This window comes from Dromiciops gliroides, chromosome 2 (genome assembly GCF_019393635.1).
Source record: "Dromiciops gliroides isolate mDroGli1 chromosome 2, mDroGli1.pri, whole genome shotgun sequence".
NCBI lineage: Eukaryota > Metazoa > Chordata > Mammalia > Microbiotheria > Microbiotheriidae > Dromiciops > Dromiciops gliroides.
The window spans coordinates 431,583,549-431,596,606 of record NC_057862.1 but is presented as its reverse complement, the minus strand read 5'-3'; the positions used below and the strand labels follow the sequence as shown (position 1 = coordinate 431,596,606).

The 13,058-nt window shown below is 43.3% G+C and overlaps 1 protein-coding gene across 4 annotated transcripts in view; it reads right to left on the bottom strand.

The window, feature by feature from the left end:
- Positions 1–2,307: 2,307 nt before the first annotated feature.
- SNAPC4 (small nuclear RNA activating complex polypeptide 4) overlaps positions 2,308–13,058 on the bottom strand; it is a 44,200-nt gene continuing 33,449 nt past the window's right edge. For 2 of the 4 annotated variants that reach the window (XM_043982907.1, XM_043982908.1), the window contains exons 20-24: positions 11,682–11,789; positions 10,790–10,817; positions 7,416–9,433; positions 3,687–3,794; positions 2,308–2,929 (exon numbers count right to left, since the gene is read on the bottom strand). In XM_043982907.1, the coding sequence (XP_043838842.1) occupies positions 2,915–2,929; positions 3,687–3,794; positions 7,416–9,433; positions 10,790–10,817; positions 11,682–11,789 (2,277 nt within the window). In that variant the 3' untranslated portion in view covers positions 2,308–2,914. Of the gene's footprint in view, positions 2,930–3,666; positions 3,795–6,529; positions 6,560–7,415; positions 9,434–10,789; positions 10,818–11,681; positions 11,790–13,058 lie in introns of those variants that run through there. The other 2 variants (XM_043982909.1, XM_043982911.1) reach the window with 2 other exon arrangements.

The following is a 13,058-nucleotide window of genomic DNA, read 5'->3' as shown; positions in this document are numbered from 1 at the left end:
GGTCTAAAGGGGGAAAAGAAATGGTAACATCTTCCTCTTTATTGTGTAGTGAACTAGGAGGAAGTCATTTGAGTGACTTCTCCTCTTTAAAGGATGCCATGACTTCATGTCCCACTTAACCGGATCTCATGCCTTGATTTTCATCCAGAGGCCGTTGGCTACTTTCCCAAAATTTCTAGTCTAGTAGAACACCCAAGTTTTGACAATTTTTTAAACAATCAACATGCTTCCCTCTTTTCCCTAACAGAAACATAAAAATTCAAAAGTTCAGAATGGCTATTATTCATTTATGTATATGAAGACCAGATAACAGGGTTACAGGACTTAGTGCTGGAAGATACTTTGGAAATCAAGTCCAGAGGTGTCAAACTAATCCATACATAAAAATCTCTTAATGTAGTTTTAAAATGTAATGTTATCTATGTTTTATTGTATTTAAATATTCCTAATCACATTTTTTTTTTTTGCAGGGCAATGAGGGTTAAGTGACTTGCCCAGAGTCACACAGCTAGTAAGTGTCAAGTGTCTGAGGCCAGATTTGAACTCAGGTCCTTCTGAATCCAAGGCCAGTGCTCTATCCACTGCACCATCTAGCTGCGCCCCCACCCCCCAAACACATTTTAATCTAGTTGGGGCTGCGCCTGTAAGATTTGCAAGCAACATGTCTGGCACCCTTTTTAGTCTAACTCCATTATTTAACAGATTTAATAACTGGCATTTATATAGCTTTAAAGTTTACAAAGTACTTTTACCCCACAAAAACCCTGTGAGGTAGGCAGTACAAGTATTACTTTCCCCTATTCTTTACAGAGGAAAAAACTGAGGCCCAGAGTCATTCATTAAATGTCTTGTAAAAGATCACAGCTATAAAAAGGGTAAGGTAACTGAAGCCTTGTACCAGGTCTCTGGCAAGGGACAGAAGGAAGGCATAATCCACCACATATATTCCTCTCCCAGAGCCCACTGTTACCACCAAATCCTTAAGAGATAGTGGCTGAGGTACCACCTCACACCTATCCGATTGGCTAATATGACCCAAAAAAAAGGGAAATGATAAATGCTGGAGAAGATGTGAGAAAACTGAAACACTAATACACTGTTGGTGGAGTTGTGAACTGATCCAACCATTCTGGAGAGTAATTGGGAACCACACCCAAAAGACTATAAAACTGTGCATACCCTTTGACCCACCAATACCACTACTAGGTCTATATTCCAAAGAGATCATAAAAAAAGGATAAGGACCCACATGTACAAAAATATTTATAACTGTTCTTTTTGTGGTGGCAAAGAATCAGAAATTGAGGGTATGTCCATTAATTGGGGAATGGCCAAACAAGCTGTGGTATATGAATATAATGGAATACTATTGTGCTGTAAGAAATGATAAGCAGATGGATTTCAGAAAAACCTGGACTTACATCAATTGACACTAGTTTAATGAGCAGAACAAAGGGAACGTTGTACACAGTATCAACAACATTGTGTGATAATCAACTGTGATAGACCTAACTCTTCTCAGCAGTACAATGATCCAAGACAAAGCCAAAAGACTTATGGTGGAAAATGATCTCCACATCCAGAAAAAAAGAACTGTGGAATCTGAATGCAGATTGAAGCATACTATTTTCACTTTTATTGTTGCTTTTTTGTTACTGTTCTTGTTTATTCTTTGTTGCGTGTTTTTTTCTTTGGTTCTGATTCTTCTTACAACATGACTAATGTGGAAATATGTTTAACATGATTATAATGTATAACCTATATCAAATTGCTTGCTGGCCTGGGGTGGGGGAGGAAGGAGAAAAATTTGGAACTCAAAAAAATATCTTTACATGTAATCAGGGAAAAAAATTAAAATAAAAAAGGGATAGTGGCAGGAATCATCAGGGCTGGACTGTCCTTTATTACACATGCCCCACCCACTGTCTGCTAGATGTTTTCTCTATACCACTACTACTGTCCAACCCTGTCAGGCTGACATTCATGGTGCACCTCTCACCCTTCCCCAATCTGTCCAAACTCCTAAGTGGTTTGGCTTCAGATGAAGAAAGTCCTAGTTCCAGTGCTAGTCAAGATTCATACCTATGTTCTGACTCTAGATGACCCTCTGAAGTCACTTCAGCCACTGCACATGAATATATGAATATGACTGACTGAAAAGTATGGCAGACCTTTGCACCAGCCTAAGGTCTTTATGTACAGTTTCATGTTGACAAGAGTAGGGCTGAACCTGAGTGTATGTGTGTGTCTGTGTATGTATACTCATAACACACCCTTGAAAAAATAAAGCTCAAGTGTTTTGTGCTTTTTGTTTTTTTAATGAGAAAATAGAACATCTAGCATCTATATACAAACACATATAAATATTTATATCTTTCCCTCCAAACATTCAGACCTGTTATTTCATAAAAGAAAAAATAACCCCTCCAGTTAAAGAAGTGTTATCACTTCAAAGCAGCTGAGGGACCATTCACTACCAGCATCATTGAAGGTGGAATGACTGAGAATCCCAATCACCTCTTTTGATCTGGAATCAAGTGATCACACAAAATAAAGCTTTGACAGCAAAAATAAATAATCTTCCATTTCTCCCTTCTCTTCCCTAGCCCACAGCCCTCTGGGCTTCCCTCATGCTAGTGCAACAAAGCAGTGGCATAAGCCCTTTGCAGAAGAGTCCAGTTTCCAGGGTTTACAGTACAAATGGTAATCCATGGTGGTTAGTGTGATAATTGGACTTCAGTGAGGAGCTACGTGAGAAGTGTTGACTCAATACTGTCTACTGAGAAGCCTTCACGAGAAAAAGGCCTTCTTGTCCTTCATGGTTTCTTGGGTTGTTTGTTTTTTGTTTTTAATTTCTGCAGGGTCAATTGGTTTTTAGTCAAGTTTAAGATTTCCTCGGCTCCAGAGGCAGTTTTCATGTCCAGGAATCCTGCAATAGAAGAACACGCAGAGGCTCCCAAGGATGGCCAAAATGCTTCCATTTAGCTGTTTCCAAAACTTTAGACAAATCCCTTCAGCAAAAGCCGAGGTCTATAAATGTTGAAGATAAGCAATGGAGGATGGGGAGATGCACTGTTAGGAACTTTGTTACACAGACAACTCCAGGCAAACTGGTTGTGCAAAAAAGCTTCCTGGAAGCCAGTATGTATAACCTTCTTAACCTTTTTTGTGTCTTGGACCTCTCTGGCAATCAGGTGAGGACAGAATATTTTTATTTAATTAAAATAAAATATGTAGAATTACATAAATTACAAAATAAATTATATTGAGACACAACTGTCAAATATTAAAAATCAATTTCTCAGACCCAAAGTTAAGAGCCCCTGCTCTAGGAGCTTAAAAATAAGTGCAAGAGAACAGAGAACAACTGTTTCTGAGGACATGACAGTAAGCAGGGCCTCAAGCCTCCTCTTCCTCATCTGTATGAAAAGTATAGTGGGATTTTTTTAAAGAGCAAAACTTGTCTGCTACTAAAAGCAGAGAGGTGGTAGCAAATTGGGGGGTTGGGAGCAGGAAGGAGAGGAAGACAAGGAAGAGAAGGGAGAGGGGGAAGAGGTGGAGGGAGAGGAGGACAAGGGTACAAACCCCCCTGGTAGGCTGTTAAGATAACAGTGTGGCATTATTTCTGTGTCCAGGGCCCTTCACTCCCATGTGCAATCAACTTACCTCCAGCCCCCTTCTCATACCTTCCTCCTCCGCTTCCTGGCATGCACGGCATTTCTGGTCTTTAGCACATTAAAATCTGCAGCATCCAGGGTACTGGACGTGGCATGTGGAACAGGATGGGAAGAGCCCTAGAGCAAGATCCCAAAGACACAGAACAGTGATCAGACATCCCAGAGTGACAAGGGGAAAAGTAGAGGGAAAGCCTTTACAAGGCTACAAGAAAGACAAGATCTGGCCCAATGGCCTGCTAGTCTTCTGTCCTTCAGCCCCCCACCCCCACCCCCAACACAGGGAATGTTTAAAGAGATTTCTACAAACAGAATTTGTTCACCTCATGTCTAGCTTAAGTGGCTGGGGGCAGCTAGTGAGGATGAACAGATGGCTGGAGGAGTAGAGAAAGATATCTTCCCTTCTCTTGTGCTCAGGTATGTCATGGTCTGAAAAGGGCTTAGCAATGCTGACCTACAGAGGCAGATTTTCAAGGAAGAGTACTGTTTTGTTGCCGGTGATTTAAAAAATATAACTTTGTATTGATCTTTAGGGGCCTATTACTTATATTTTACAATTTATCCTAACCTCCTTTCCCACCCTGAGATTCATCCCTTACAACAACAAGAGGAAAGAGACCAGTTCAGCAAAAATAACCAACATATTGAAAAAATATGACATTATATGTAGCATTCCACCCTGACAATCCCCTACTTCTGCAAAAAAAGGGGAGGCAACTGGAGAAGTACTTCTAAGAAAAATTCTTTCTAACTGGTCGCTGCTTCCCCTACAATATCTTAAAAACCTCCAAAGGCAGTGGATGAGACTAGTTTTTGTTCCTGCCCTCTCCTTCCACAAAAGCCCTGAGAGCACAAGACCACCAAACTCTAGGGCTCCTGTGAGTGGTGTTTGTCAAGTTCTTCAGAACATCTCTGACATAGTACAATGAGCTTTTGCTCTCACCACCTTGGAAACTGCTGAAAAATGCATTGATATGGTAAAAATGTCATTTCCAAACCAACTACCTCAGGGAAAAGTTATTATTTTGGGGATGGAACCAGGAAGGTGTGCTTAATTGCAAGGGAAAAACTATGATTAACACAAACACAGAATTCTGGTTAAACATTACCAATAAATCAGGACTAGAAATTGGAAAAACACAGATTCACTGTCATTCTCTTGAGATACTAGTCAAGTAAGCCACTGTGCTTGGAGAGCAGGAATTACATTAAAATACTAACAGAATTTAAAGCTGAAAGGAACCTTTGTGATCATCAATGTGAGATCATCTTGGAGCAAGAGTTCTGAACCTGGTGTCCATGAACTTTTTTTTTAGTGTAATGCTAACTGTATTTCAGTATAAGTAGTTTGCTTTGTGTTCCAATATATTTTATGTATTTAAAAACACTATTCTGAGAAGGAGCCTATAGGCTTCACCTATGGATATGAAGGGCTTAAAATGCCCAAAAAGAGTTTAAATTTTATTCTAGAAACAATAAAGAGCCATTGAATCTTTTTGAGCAGAAGAGAGACAAGATTAAACTGATGCTTTAGGAATACCCCTCCCTTTGGCAGCTGTGTGTGGGAAGCATGAGAGAGGAAAGAAGACTAGAGTCTGGGAGACAGATTAGAAAGCTATTTGGATAGCCTGAATGAGAAGTAATTAGGTCCTGAACTAGGGTAGTGACAATGTGAGTGAGGAGAAGAATGGATGCAAGAGATGTCATGGGGGCAAAATTGATAAGACTTAGCAATTGCTTGGATATGAAGGAGTGAAAGAGTCTTGAATAATTCCGAGTCTTCGAACCTGGATGATTAGAAGGACATGGTGTCCTTGACAGCAATAACTGAGAAACAAAGGGGGTTTAGGTGATAAAAGAATGACTTCTGTTATGGACATGTTAAATCTGAAGTGCCTTTGGGCCATGCAGTTGGAAATATAATGGAGAGTTGTGGATTAGATCAGGAAACAGACCAGGGATGAACATATAAAACTGGTAGTCATCTACATAGAGATGATAACTGAATTCCTGGGAGCCAATGAGATCACTAAGACAGAAGAGGTCCCAGGACAGAGATGCCGGGCATATTCATTGAGGTAGGATGTATATGACCCCCCAGAAAAGGAAACTGAGGAGTGGGTATCCAGACAGGCAGGAGAAGCAAGAGAGAGCAATGTCATGAAAACCAAGAGGGGTGAGAGTATTCAAGAGGAGAAGGTGAATCAACCAAGTCAATTAGAGACATCAGGAAGAATGAGGACTGAGAACAGGTCATTGGATTTGGTAATTAAGAGGTCACTGGTAACTGGGGGCAAGCAGACACTTTGCTTCCTTTTGGAGAGAATAGTTTAGTGACGAGATCATGTAGAATTCAAGGGGTTGAGAGGAGAGGGAAAAGAGAAGTGGGCAAGGAGCATAGGAACACAGGCAAGTTTTTGTAGGCACCTGGTTGTAATAAGGAGATATATGGGATAGAAGAATCAAGACAAGGTTGCTTTTTTTTTAAAGGATGGAAAACCTGGATATTTTTGAAGGCAGCAGCAGGGAAGGGGCCAGTAGATAGGGAGAGATTAAAGAATACAGAGACAGTAGGGGCAGTCTGCTAGGGTCAACAGAAGGGATGGGATTACAAGTATATGTAGAGAGGGGGCAGCTACGTGGTGCAGTGGACAAGTATATGTAGAGGAGTTGTACTTGGCAAAAAAAAAAAAAAAAGAAGTCACTTCCTAATAAAAAAAGTGGAGTAGAGGAGCTGAAAATAAAAAATCTAAGGAGGCAGCTAGATGGTGCAGTGGATAGAGCACCGGCCCTGGATTCAGGAGTACCCGAGTTCAAATCCTGCCTCAGACACTTGATACTTACTAGCTGTGTGACCCTGGGCAAGTCACTTAACCCCCACTACCCTGCAAAAAAAAAAAGAAAAGAAAAGAAAAAAAGATCTAAGACGAACACAAATCTTCACTTCTAAGTCCAGTGTTATCATTAATACTAGAAAAATTATTATAAACAATTCACCTAAATTATAAGACTTCATCTAAAGAAAGAAAAAAAAAAGATCTGCTGTTACAAAGAATTCAGAAGTCAGGAACAAAATGTTATGGAGGAAATCTTCAAAATATTTACTGTATTTCTACTTTAGCGGGGAAAAAGTCCTTTCTCTAAAAGAATTTTTCAGTAGAACAAGACTAGCAGTGATTGTCAAAGACCCCAATGAGGCTTTCTGCTCTGCACAGGCAGAGCAGCACTCCCTCATCTTTTAATCCTTTTTTTTTTTTTGTGGGGCAATGAGGGTTAAGTGACTTGCTCAGGGTCACACAGCTAGTGTCAAGTGTCTGAGTCCAGATTTGAACTGAGGTCCTTCTGAATCCAGGGCCAGTGCTTTATCCACTGCGCCACCTAGCTGCCCCCCACTCCCTCATCTTTTGATCCCAGCTACATTCTGGAGGCAGTGCCTGCACAAATGTAGGTAGGGTTGGAACAGGCTGCTTCTTCTTCAAAAGAAGCTAAATGAAAACCGTATTCAAACATGGCTGATTCCCATTCCCCAGTCCCCCCTTAGTAGCTTTGGGTCATGTTTGAGCTCTAGTCTGTATAGATGAGAAACAAAAGTGCAAAGATGTTGGGAAATTAATCTCGCCTTCCCTAATCTGATGGGATTATCAGGGTGGCAGCCCAGAATCCACTAAGGTTTAAAGAAGTACAATTCCTCCTCTTCAGCACCTCCCTGGGGCAGTTTCCCTGCCCAATTATTGACCTCACCTGGACAGAGGACATGGCCTCTGGGGTAGACTGGGTATTTCCAGTTGTGTTTGTCAGCTGTTCATTCCCACCACAATCCCTGTCTTTGAGCCACATCTCTGACTGAGAGCATTCTTCCTCTTGCTCTTCCTCCTTTTCTTCCTCACTCTCGCTGTTTCTGTCCATGGTCCGTGAAAGAGTGGTTGGGACCCTAGGTGGGGGAAGAGTGGCAAGAAAAGCCGGGAGGGCAAAAGCTGCCAGAAACCTGGCTTTCAGGAGGAGGTACGCAGGGTTCTCCTTAAGTTGTTGTTGCACCAAATGCCGAGCTGCCTGAATGTCTTGTCCAGACACAGCATTCTTGTCCTGAACTCTTTCCTGGGCCACAATGGTGACTGCGCTCTGCTCCAGGGATTTCTTTTGCAGCAGAAGGCCCGACAGGGTCTTTAGATTGCACAGAAAAGGAGGCAGGTAGGGCAGTGTGCTCTGAAGTGGGGGCAAGCAGACACCTTGCTTGCCTTTGAGCCACTCCCTGACGGAAGCCTCGCTCTCCAAGGAGAGGAGGTTCAAGTCCAGAAAGCTCTTCCCGGGCTCCAGGGCTTTGGGCTGACTGTCTTGGGCAGCCGTCCCTTCTTGTTGCTGGGTAATGGGCTTGGCTGTCCCTGATGGGGTAGGAAACGATTTCCCAGGATTGCCATTCTGAATAGGAAGATTGTCTTTAGTCTCCAGTAAAAGGCCTTTCTGCATGGGATCCTGGCCTCCTGGATTCACTCGAGCTAGGCTCTCCACTTCTGGGGTGCCACTGGGCTCTGTCCTCGGTTGGCTTGTGGGGCTCTTGGCCTGGGACTGTGTCTCAGGTTGGGGAGAGGGTACAGATATCTCTCCAGCTATCCTCACTTCTCTAGGTTTATCTACAGGAAGACTGTTTTTTTCTGAGTCATTTCCTCTATCTGATGAAGCAGTGGTGGGGAGATGTGCTGGAAGGTTTGGTCCAGCTGTCCCTGAGGCCAGGTCTCCTTTAAGTGTTTTATTGGAAATGAGTGGCCTTTTGGCTAAAGTGGGGCTTGGTTCAGGGGCCCTCGGGCTCTGTGTGACAGTTGATGAAGGCAATAGCTTCAGGGTAGCCTGACTGCTGGCCAATCCCCCAAGAATGGGGAGCACAGGGGTTCCAGCTGGCTTGCCTGGTCCAGGAAGGCCTACAAAGGTTGGCATGGACATAGGGACAAGCCCTTGTGGGGTAACTACCCACGTGATGGGCAAAATGTTGCTGGAGATAACCTGTGGGCCACAGGTAGGAACCGAAAGGGTAGGCACCAAGCTTATGGATTTGGGCTGCTGCGTAGAGACTTGAGCCGGAGCCAGAAAAGGAGGTACCTTGAGCAGTTCCTGCTTCCCTGAGGTGGTAGTGACTTGGGAAGATAGGAGGCTAACTGGCCCTGAGCTGGTGGAAATCTGGCTTACTCCTAGGGCTAGATTAGCTGTTGTTCTAGGGACCAGGCTCTCGCTAGGAGCAGAGTGCCCTTCAGTCCTCATGGATGAGGAAGACTGGACTAAGGCAAGGACCCCAACCTGGGGGGCAGAGGTGTTCTCTGTTTCATTTACTTTCTCTTCAACAATGACCTTATTTCCCTTGGAAGAGCCAGAGTTGTTATTTGTCACAGAATTTTTCTCAGGGGACTTGGTAGGAGCTATGGTGGGGGAAGATGTTTGGAATGTGACTGCAGGGCTTGAAGCCACAGCAACTGGTGATTGGGCTGTTGCAAGAGTGGAAGGGAGAAGTGGTTGCAGAGGTTGCTGAAGGATCACAGGTGGGGTGACCAGCACCTGAGGGGCAAGGATCACTGTGCTCTCCAAGGCCTTACTGGCTCGGGATTCCCTCAGCCGCTTCTCCCTCAGGAGTTCTGAGACAGTCTTAGGCTTTGGTTTGGGGCCTAAAGAAGTCGGCAACACCGCTGGGCCTGGTTGGGCAGCCTCTGGCAAATCTTTCATCTTAGAGCCAGTAGATTTCTTTTGTGTTTCTTTGCCCTTCATCAGCGGGCAGCCTGTAAGAGAGACACAATAAATATGCAGACTAAGGGCAGACAAACCATAATCCAATCTCAGAAGCTTCTGCCTATAGAAAACTTGGAACCTCTCATACCATTTATTCAACAAGCACTTACTATGCACCCACTGCATGCTCAGACTTATGTCAGGTACTGTGGGAGAGAGAAGAGATAGAATAGAATCCTTGTTCTTAAGGAGTTTAGAGTCTACTTATGGTAGAAGGAAGCTTTTTTTTTTAAATCATAAAAGCCTTTTATTATTTTCCAGTTACATGTAAAAATAGTTTTCAACATTTGTCTTCCTAAGATTTTTAGTTCCAAATTTTTCTCCCACCCTCCCTTCCTTTCCCCCTCCCCAAGACATAGGAAGCTTCTTTATACACTGTGCTGAGCTTGAGATATGGGCAAGAACGGGGCAAATGTGTACCATATCTTAATCACATCTGAGAAAATGGGGAGTAACTACAATTCAAGCCTGAAAGAATTTAAAGGTGGGTACACCTGGCAGATGCTTATACTTTTCATTCTGCACCAGAAACTTAACCCATAATCTTTAGGTACCAAAAAAAGAGCTCAAAGTTTTGTTTTTCATTTTGGGGGTGAGTGGGTGGGGGGAGGGGTAGTTGTCTAGGTCAAACATGCCTATCTAGTTTTTATAACTAGATCTTGGCTATCCAAACAGAGGTTACCTAATTCAAATGTTTATTCCTAGACTGGCTTCCCCGCATATTCGGCATGCTTCTTGGGTTTCATGTCCCGGAGTTAAGTCAGTATGGATTCAAAGAAGGGAAATGTACTTTAATCTTAGCCTGAGACAAGTTTGAGCAAAGTGAATCCCTTACCTCCAGAAAAAAAGATTTCCCCAAGTACCCCAAAGACAAATTACTTTGAAGTTATATGAAACAGGGTCCCCCTTCCACTATCTTGGAAAAGTGAGTGCCAACTCACTCTCACTAATGATGAGCACAGCTAATGCCAAACCAAACTCCAATAAAGCAAGCAGTGTCAGGAGTAGTAAAAGAGCCTGGTCCCAGATGCTAGTTTTTCTTCTCCAGATCAAAAGGAGCAGCACAGGAAGTAATGAACGACAAGCTGTGCTGAGGATACTTTGGCGGATACTGCATGGATGGCCCTGTTTCCATTCAAGAGAATCAGTGCAATCTTGTTGGAATCTAGCACTCAGCCCTGCTGATGTGAGACATCACTAGGGCCTGGTTGCCAGGGTGAAAAGAAGGCAGGGAAAGGGACCACACACTAGGACATATTAAACTATAGTGCTCAGTGACAACCTCAAACTCTTATCTGTCATTTGTAAGATGTGAATGACAAAAGCAAGGAAAAATACAACCGTACCTGCAGATTTCTGCAAATTGGAGGATGCCTAGAAAAATAGGAGATGCAAACTAATTAACAATGTTAATTCTCAAGACACTTCTAGGTTTGTAGCTTACAGAAAAATTCTTTCAAGTTATAGATGGACAAGAAAAGCATAATAATTTATGAGGTACGCAGGTACAATCCCATTCACTGAGATGACAGGCAGGATAGCACAGGGGCACCAACTGCCAAACTGCCACCCTCTGCCATCCCCCCATCCCAATCTATCAGTAGGAAATAGAATTTAATGGATCTTAGAATTTAGACTGGGGGGAAAACCTCAAGACATAATCTGGTCTGGCCACCAGCTTGCAGGCAGCTAGGTAAGGCTCTCCATTTCATGAATGAGGCAGCTGATGCCCAGAGGTTCAGTGACTCATCCAAGATCCATTCTACCACAGCCGGCATCCTGAGACATTCAGCTGGTTATAGCCATATCCAGTGAAGGGACAGTACAAGTAAGATGTGCAGTCAAACTACTTAGCCCCAAGTTTTAAAAAATAAACTCTGGGGGCAGCTAGGTGGTACAGTGGATAAAGCACTGGCCTTGGATTCAGGAGGACCTGAGTTCAAATCTGGCCCCAGACACTTGACACTTACCAGCTGTGTGACCCATGGCAAGTCACTTAACCCTCGTTGCCTTGCAAAAAACAAACAAACAAAAAAATAAACTCTGGGGCAGCTAGGTGGCGCAGTGGATAGAGCACCGGCCCTGGAGTCAGGAGTACCTGAGTTCAAATCCAGCCTCAGACACTTAACATTTACTAGCTGTGTGACCCTGGGCAAGTCACTTAACCCCAATTGCCTCACCACAAACAAAACAAAACAAAACAAAACAAAAAAACAACCCAACTCTCCACCCTTTTACCTGCTGAGGTTGCTGAGTATTTCCACGAATAGCCAAGAGCAGCTCTGCCCGCTTGGCCTTCCTTTCTTCAATCACCTTCATGCAGCCATCAGTATCAATCTGAAATAGCTAAATGCAGAACATGGTAGTTAGTGTTTAAAAGAAGGGAGAAGATCCTCTCCTGACCCCCTATGGACATGGCAACACAGGCCTGCCAAAAGCTTTTTTGCCAAATGGCTAAGATAACAATATATGCCTGCTAGAGTTCATACAACATTCACAATGCGCAAAGTGGGCAAGATGACAGTGGGCATTTTGGTTTCAGACCTTTCTGAAATGCATAAGGGACCAGGGACTTAAAAGTTCAAGTGAGGGGCGGCTAGGTGGCGCAGTGGATAAAGCACCCGCCCTGGATTCAGGAGTACCTGAGTTCAAATCTGGCCTCAGACACTTAACACTTACTAGCTGTGTGACCCTGGGCAAGTCACTTAACCCCAATTGCCTCACTTAAAAAACAAAAAAACAAACAAACAAACAAAAAAAGTTCAAGTGAGACTAAAAAAGATCCAAACGGGTACTGCAAACGTGGGGAGACTAAGAGAATGAAGTAGGAGGAAACAGTGTAGTGCATCTCTTTTAACAAAGATCTGACAACGCCAGATTAAGCAGTGATAGGAAATCTATGGAGAAATTAGTGGATCATCTTTACAACATAAGATCACAAATTTTACCACAGGCAAGTGATCAGGGAAGGAACCGTGGAAGAGGGGTGGGCTGGGATCACAGAGTCAAACCCAGGAAGAAGCACTGTCTCTCTGACCCCAGAGAGGGGACTGAGATCTCAGACTCAGCTCCTGGGTACAGGGGCTGAGGTGTTGTTTCTAGCCAGACTCTGGATACAGAAAGTATTGTATTTTGAAGCTAGATCCTAGGAACGGAATAGGACCAAAATGCTAATGGCTCTGACACCAGCATTACATCAGATAAGAACTATGGAAGTAAGATTTGAAAAGAGAATAGATTTGCAAGAGGTACAAAACCTCACCCAAGTAACAGACTGACTGAAAATTAGAATGTACTAAAGAAAAGTTAATGATTCCATGAGATGACAAATATTAAAACGAAGTCAAAAGATTTGGAAACCCCCCCCCCAAAAAACACCAAAAGAAAATATGGGGGGGGCAGCAGCTAGGTAATGCAGTGGATAAAGCACCAGCCCTGGAGTCAGGAGTACCTGAATTCAAATCCATCCTCAGACACTTGACACTTACTAGCTGTGTCACCCTGGGCCAAGTCACTTAACCCTCACTGCCCCGCCAAAAAAAACAAAACCAAAAACAAGTGACCCAGAATTTAGGCATCATTAAAAAAAACATGTGAAAGCCACAGTCAAAAAGA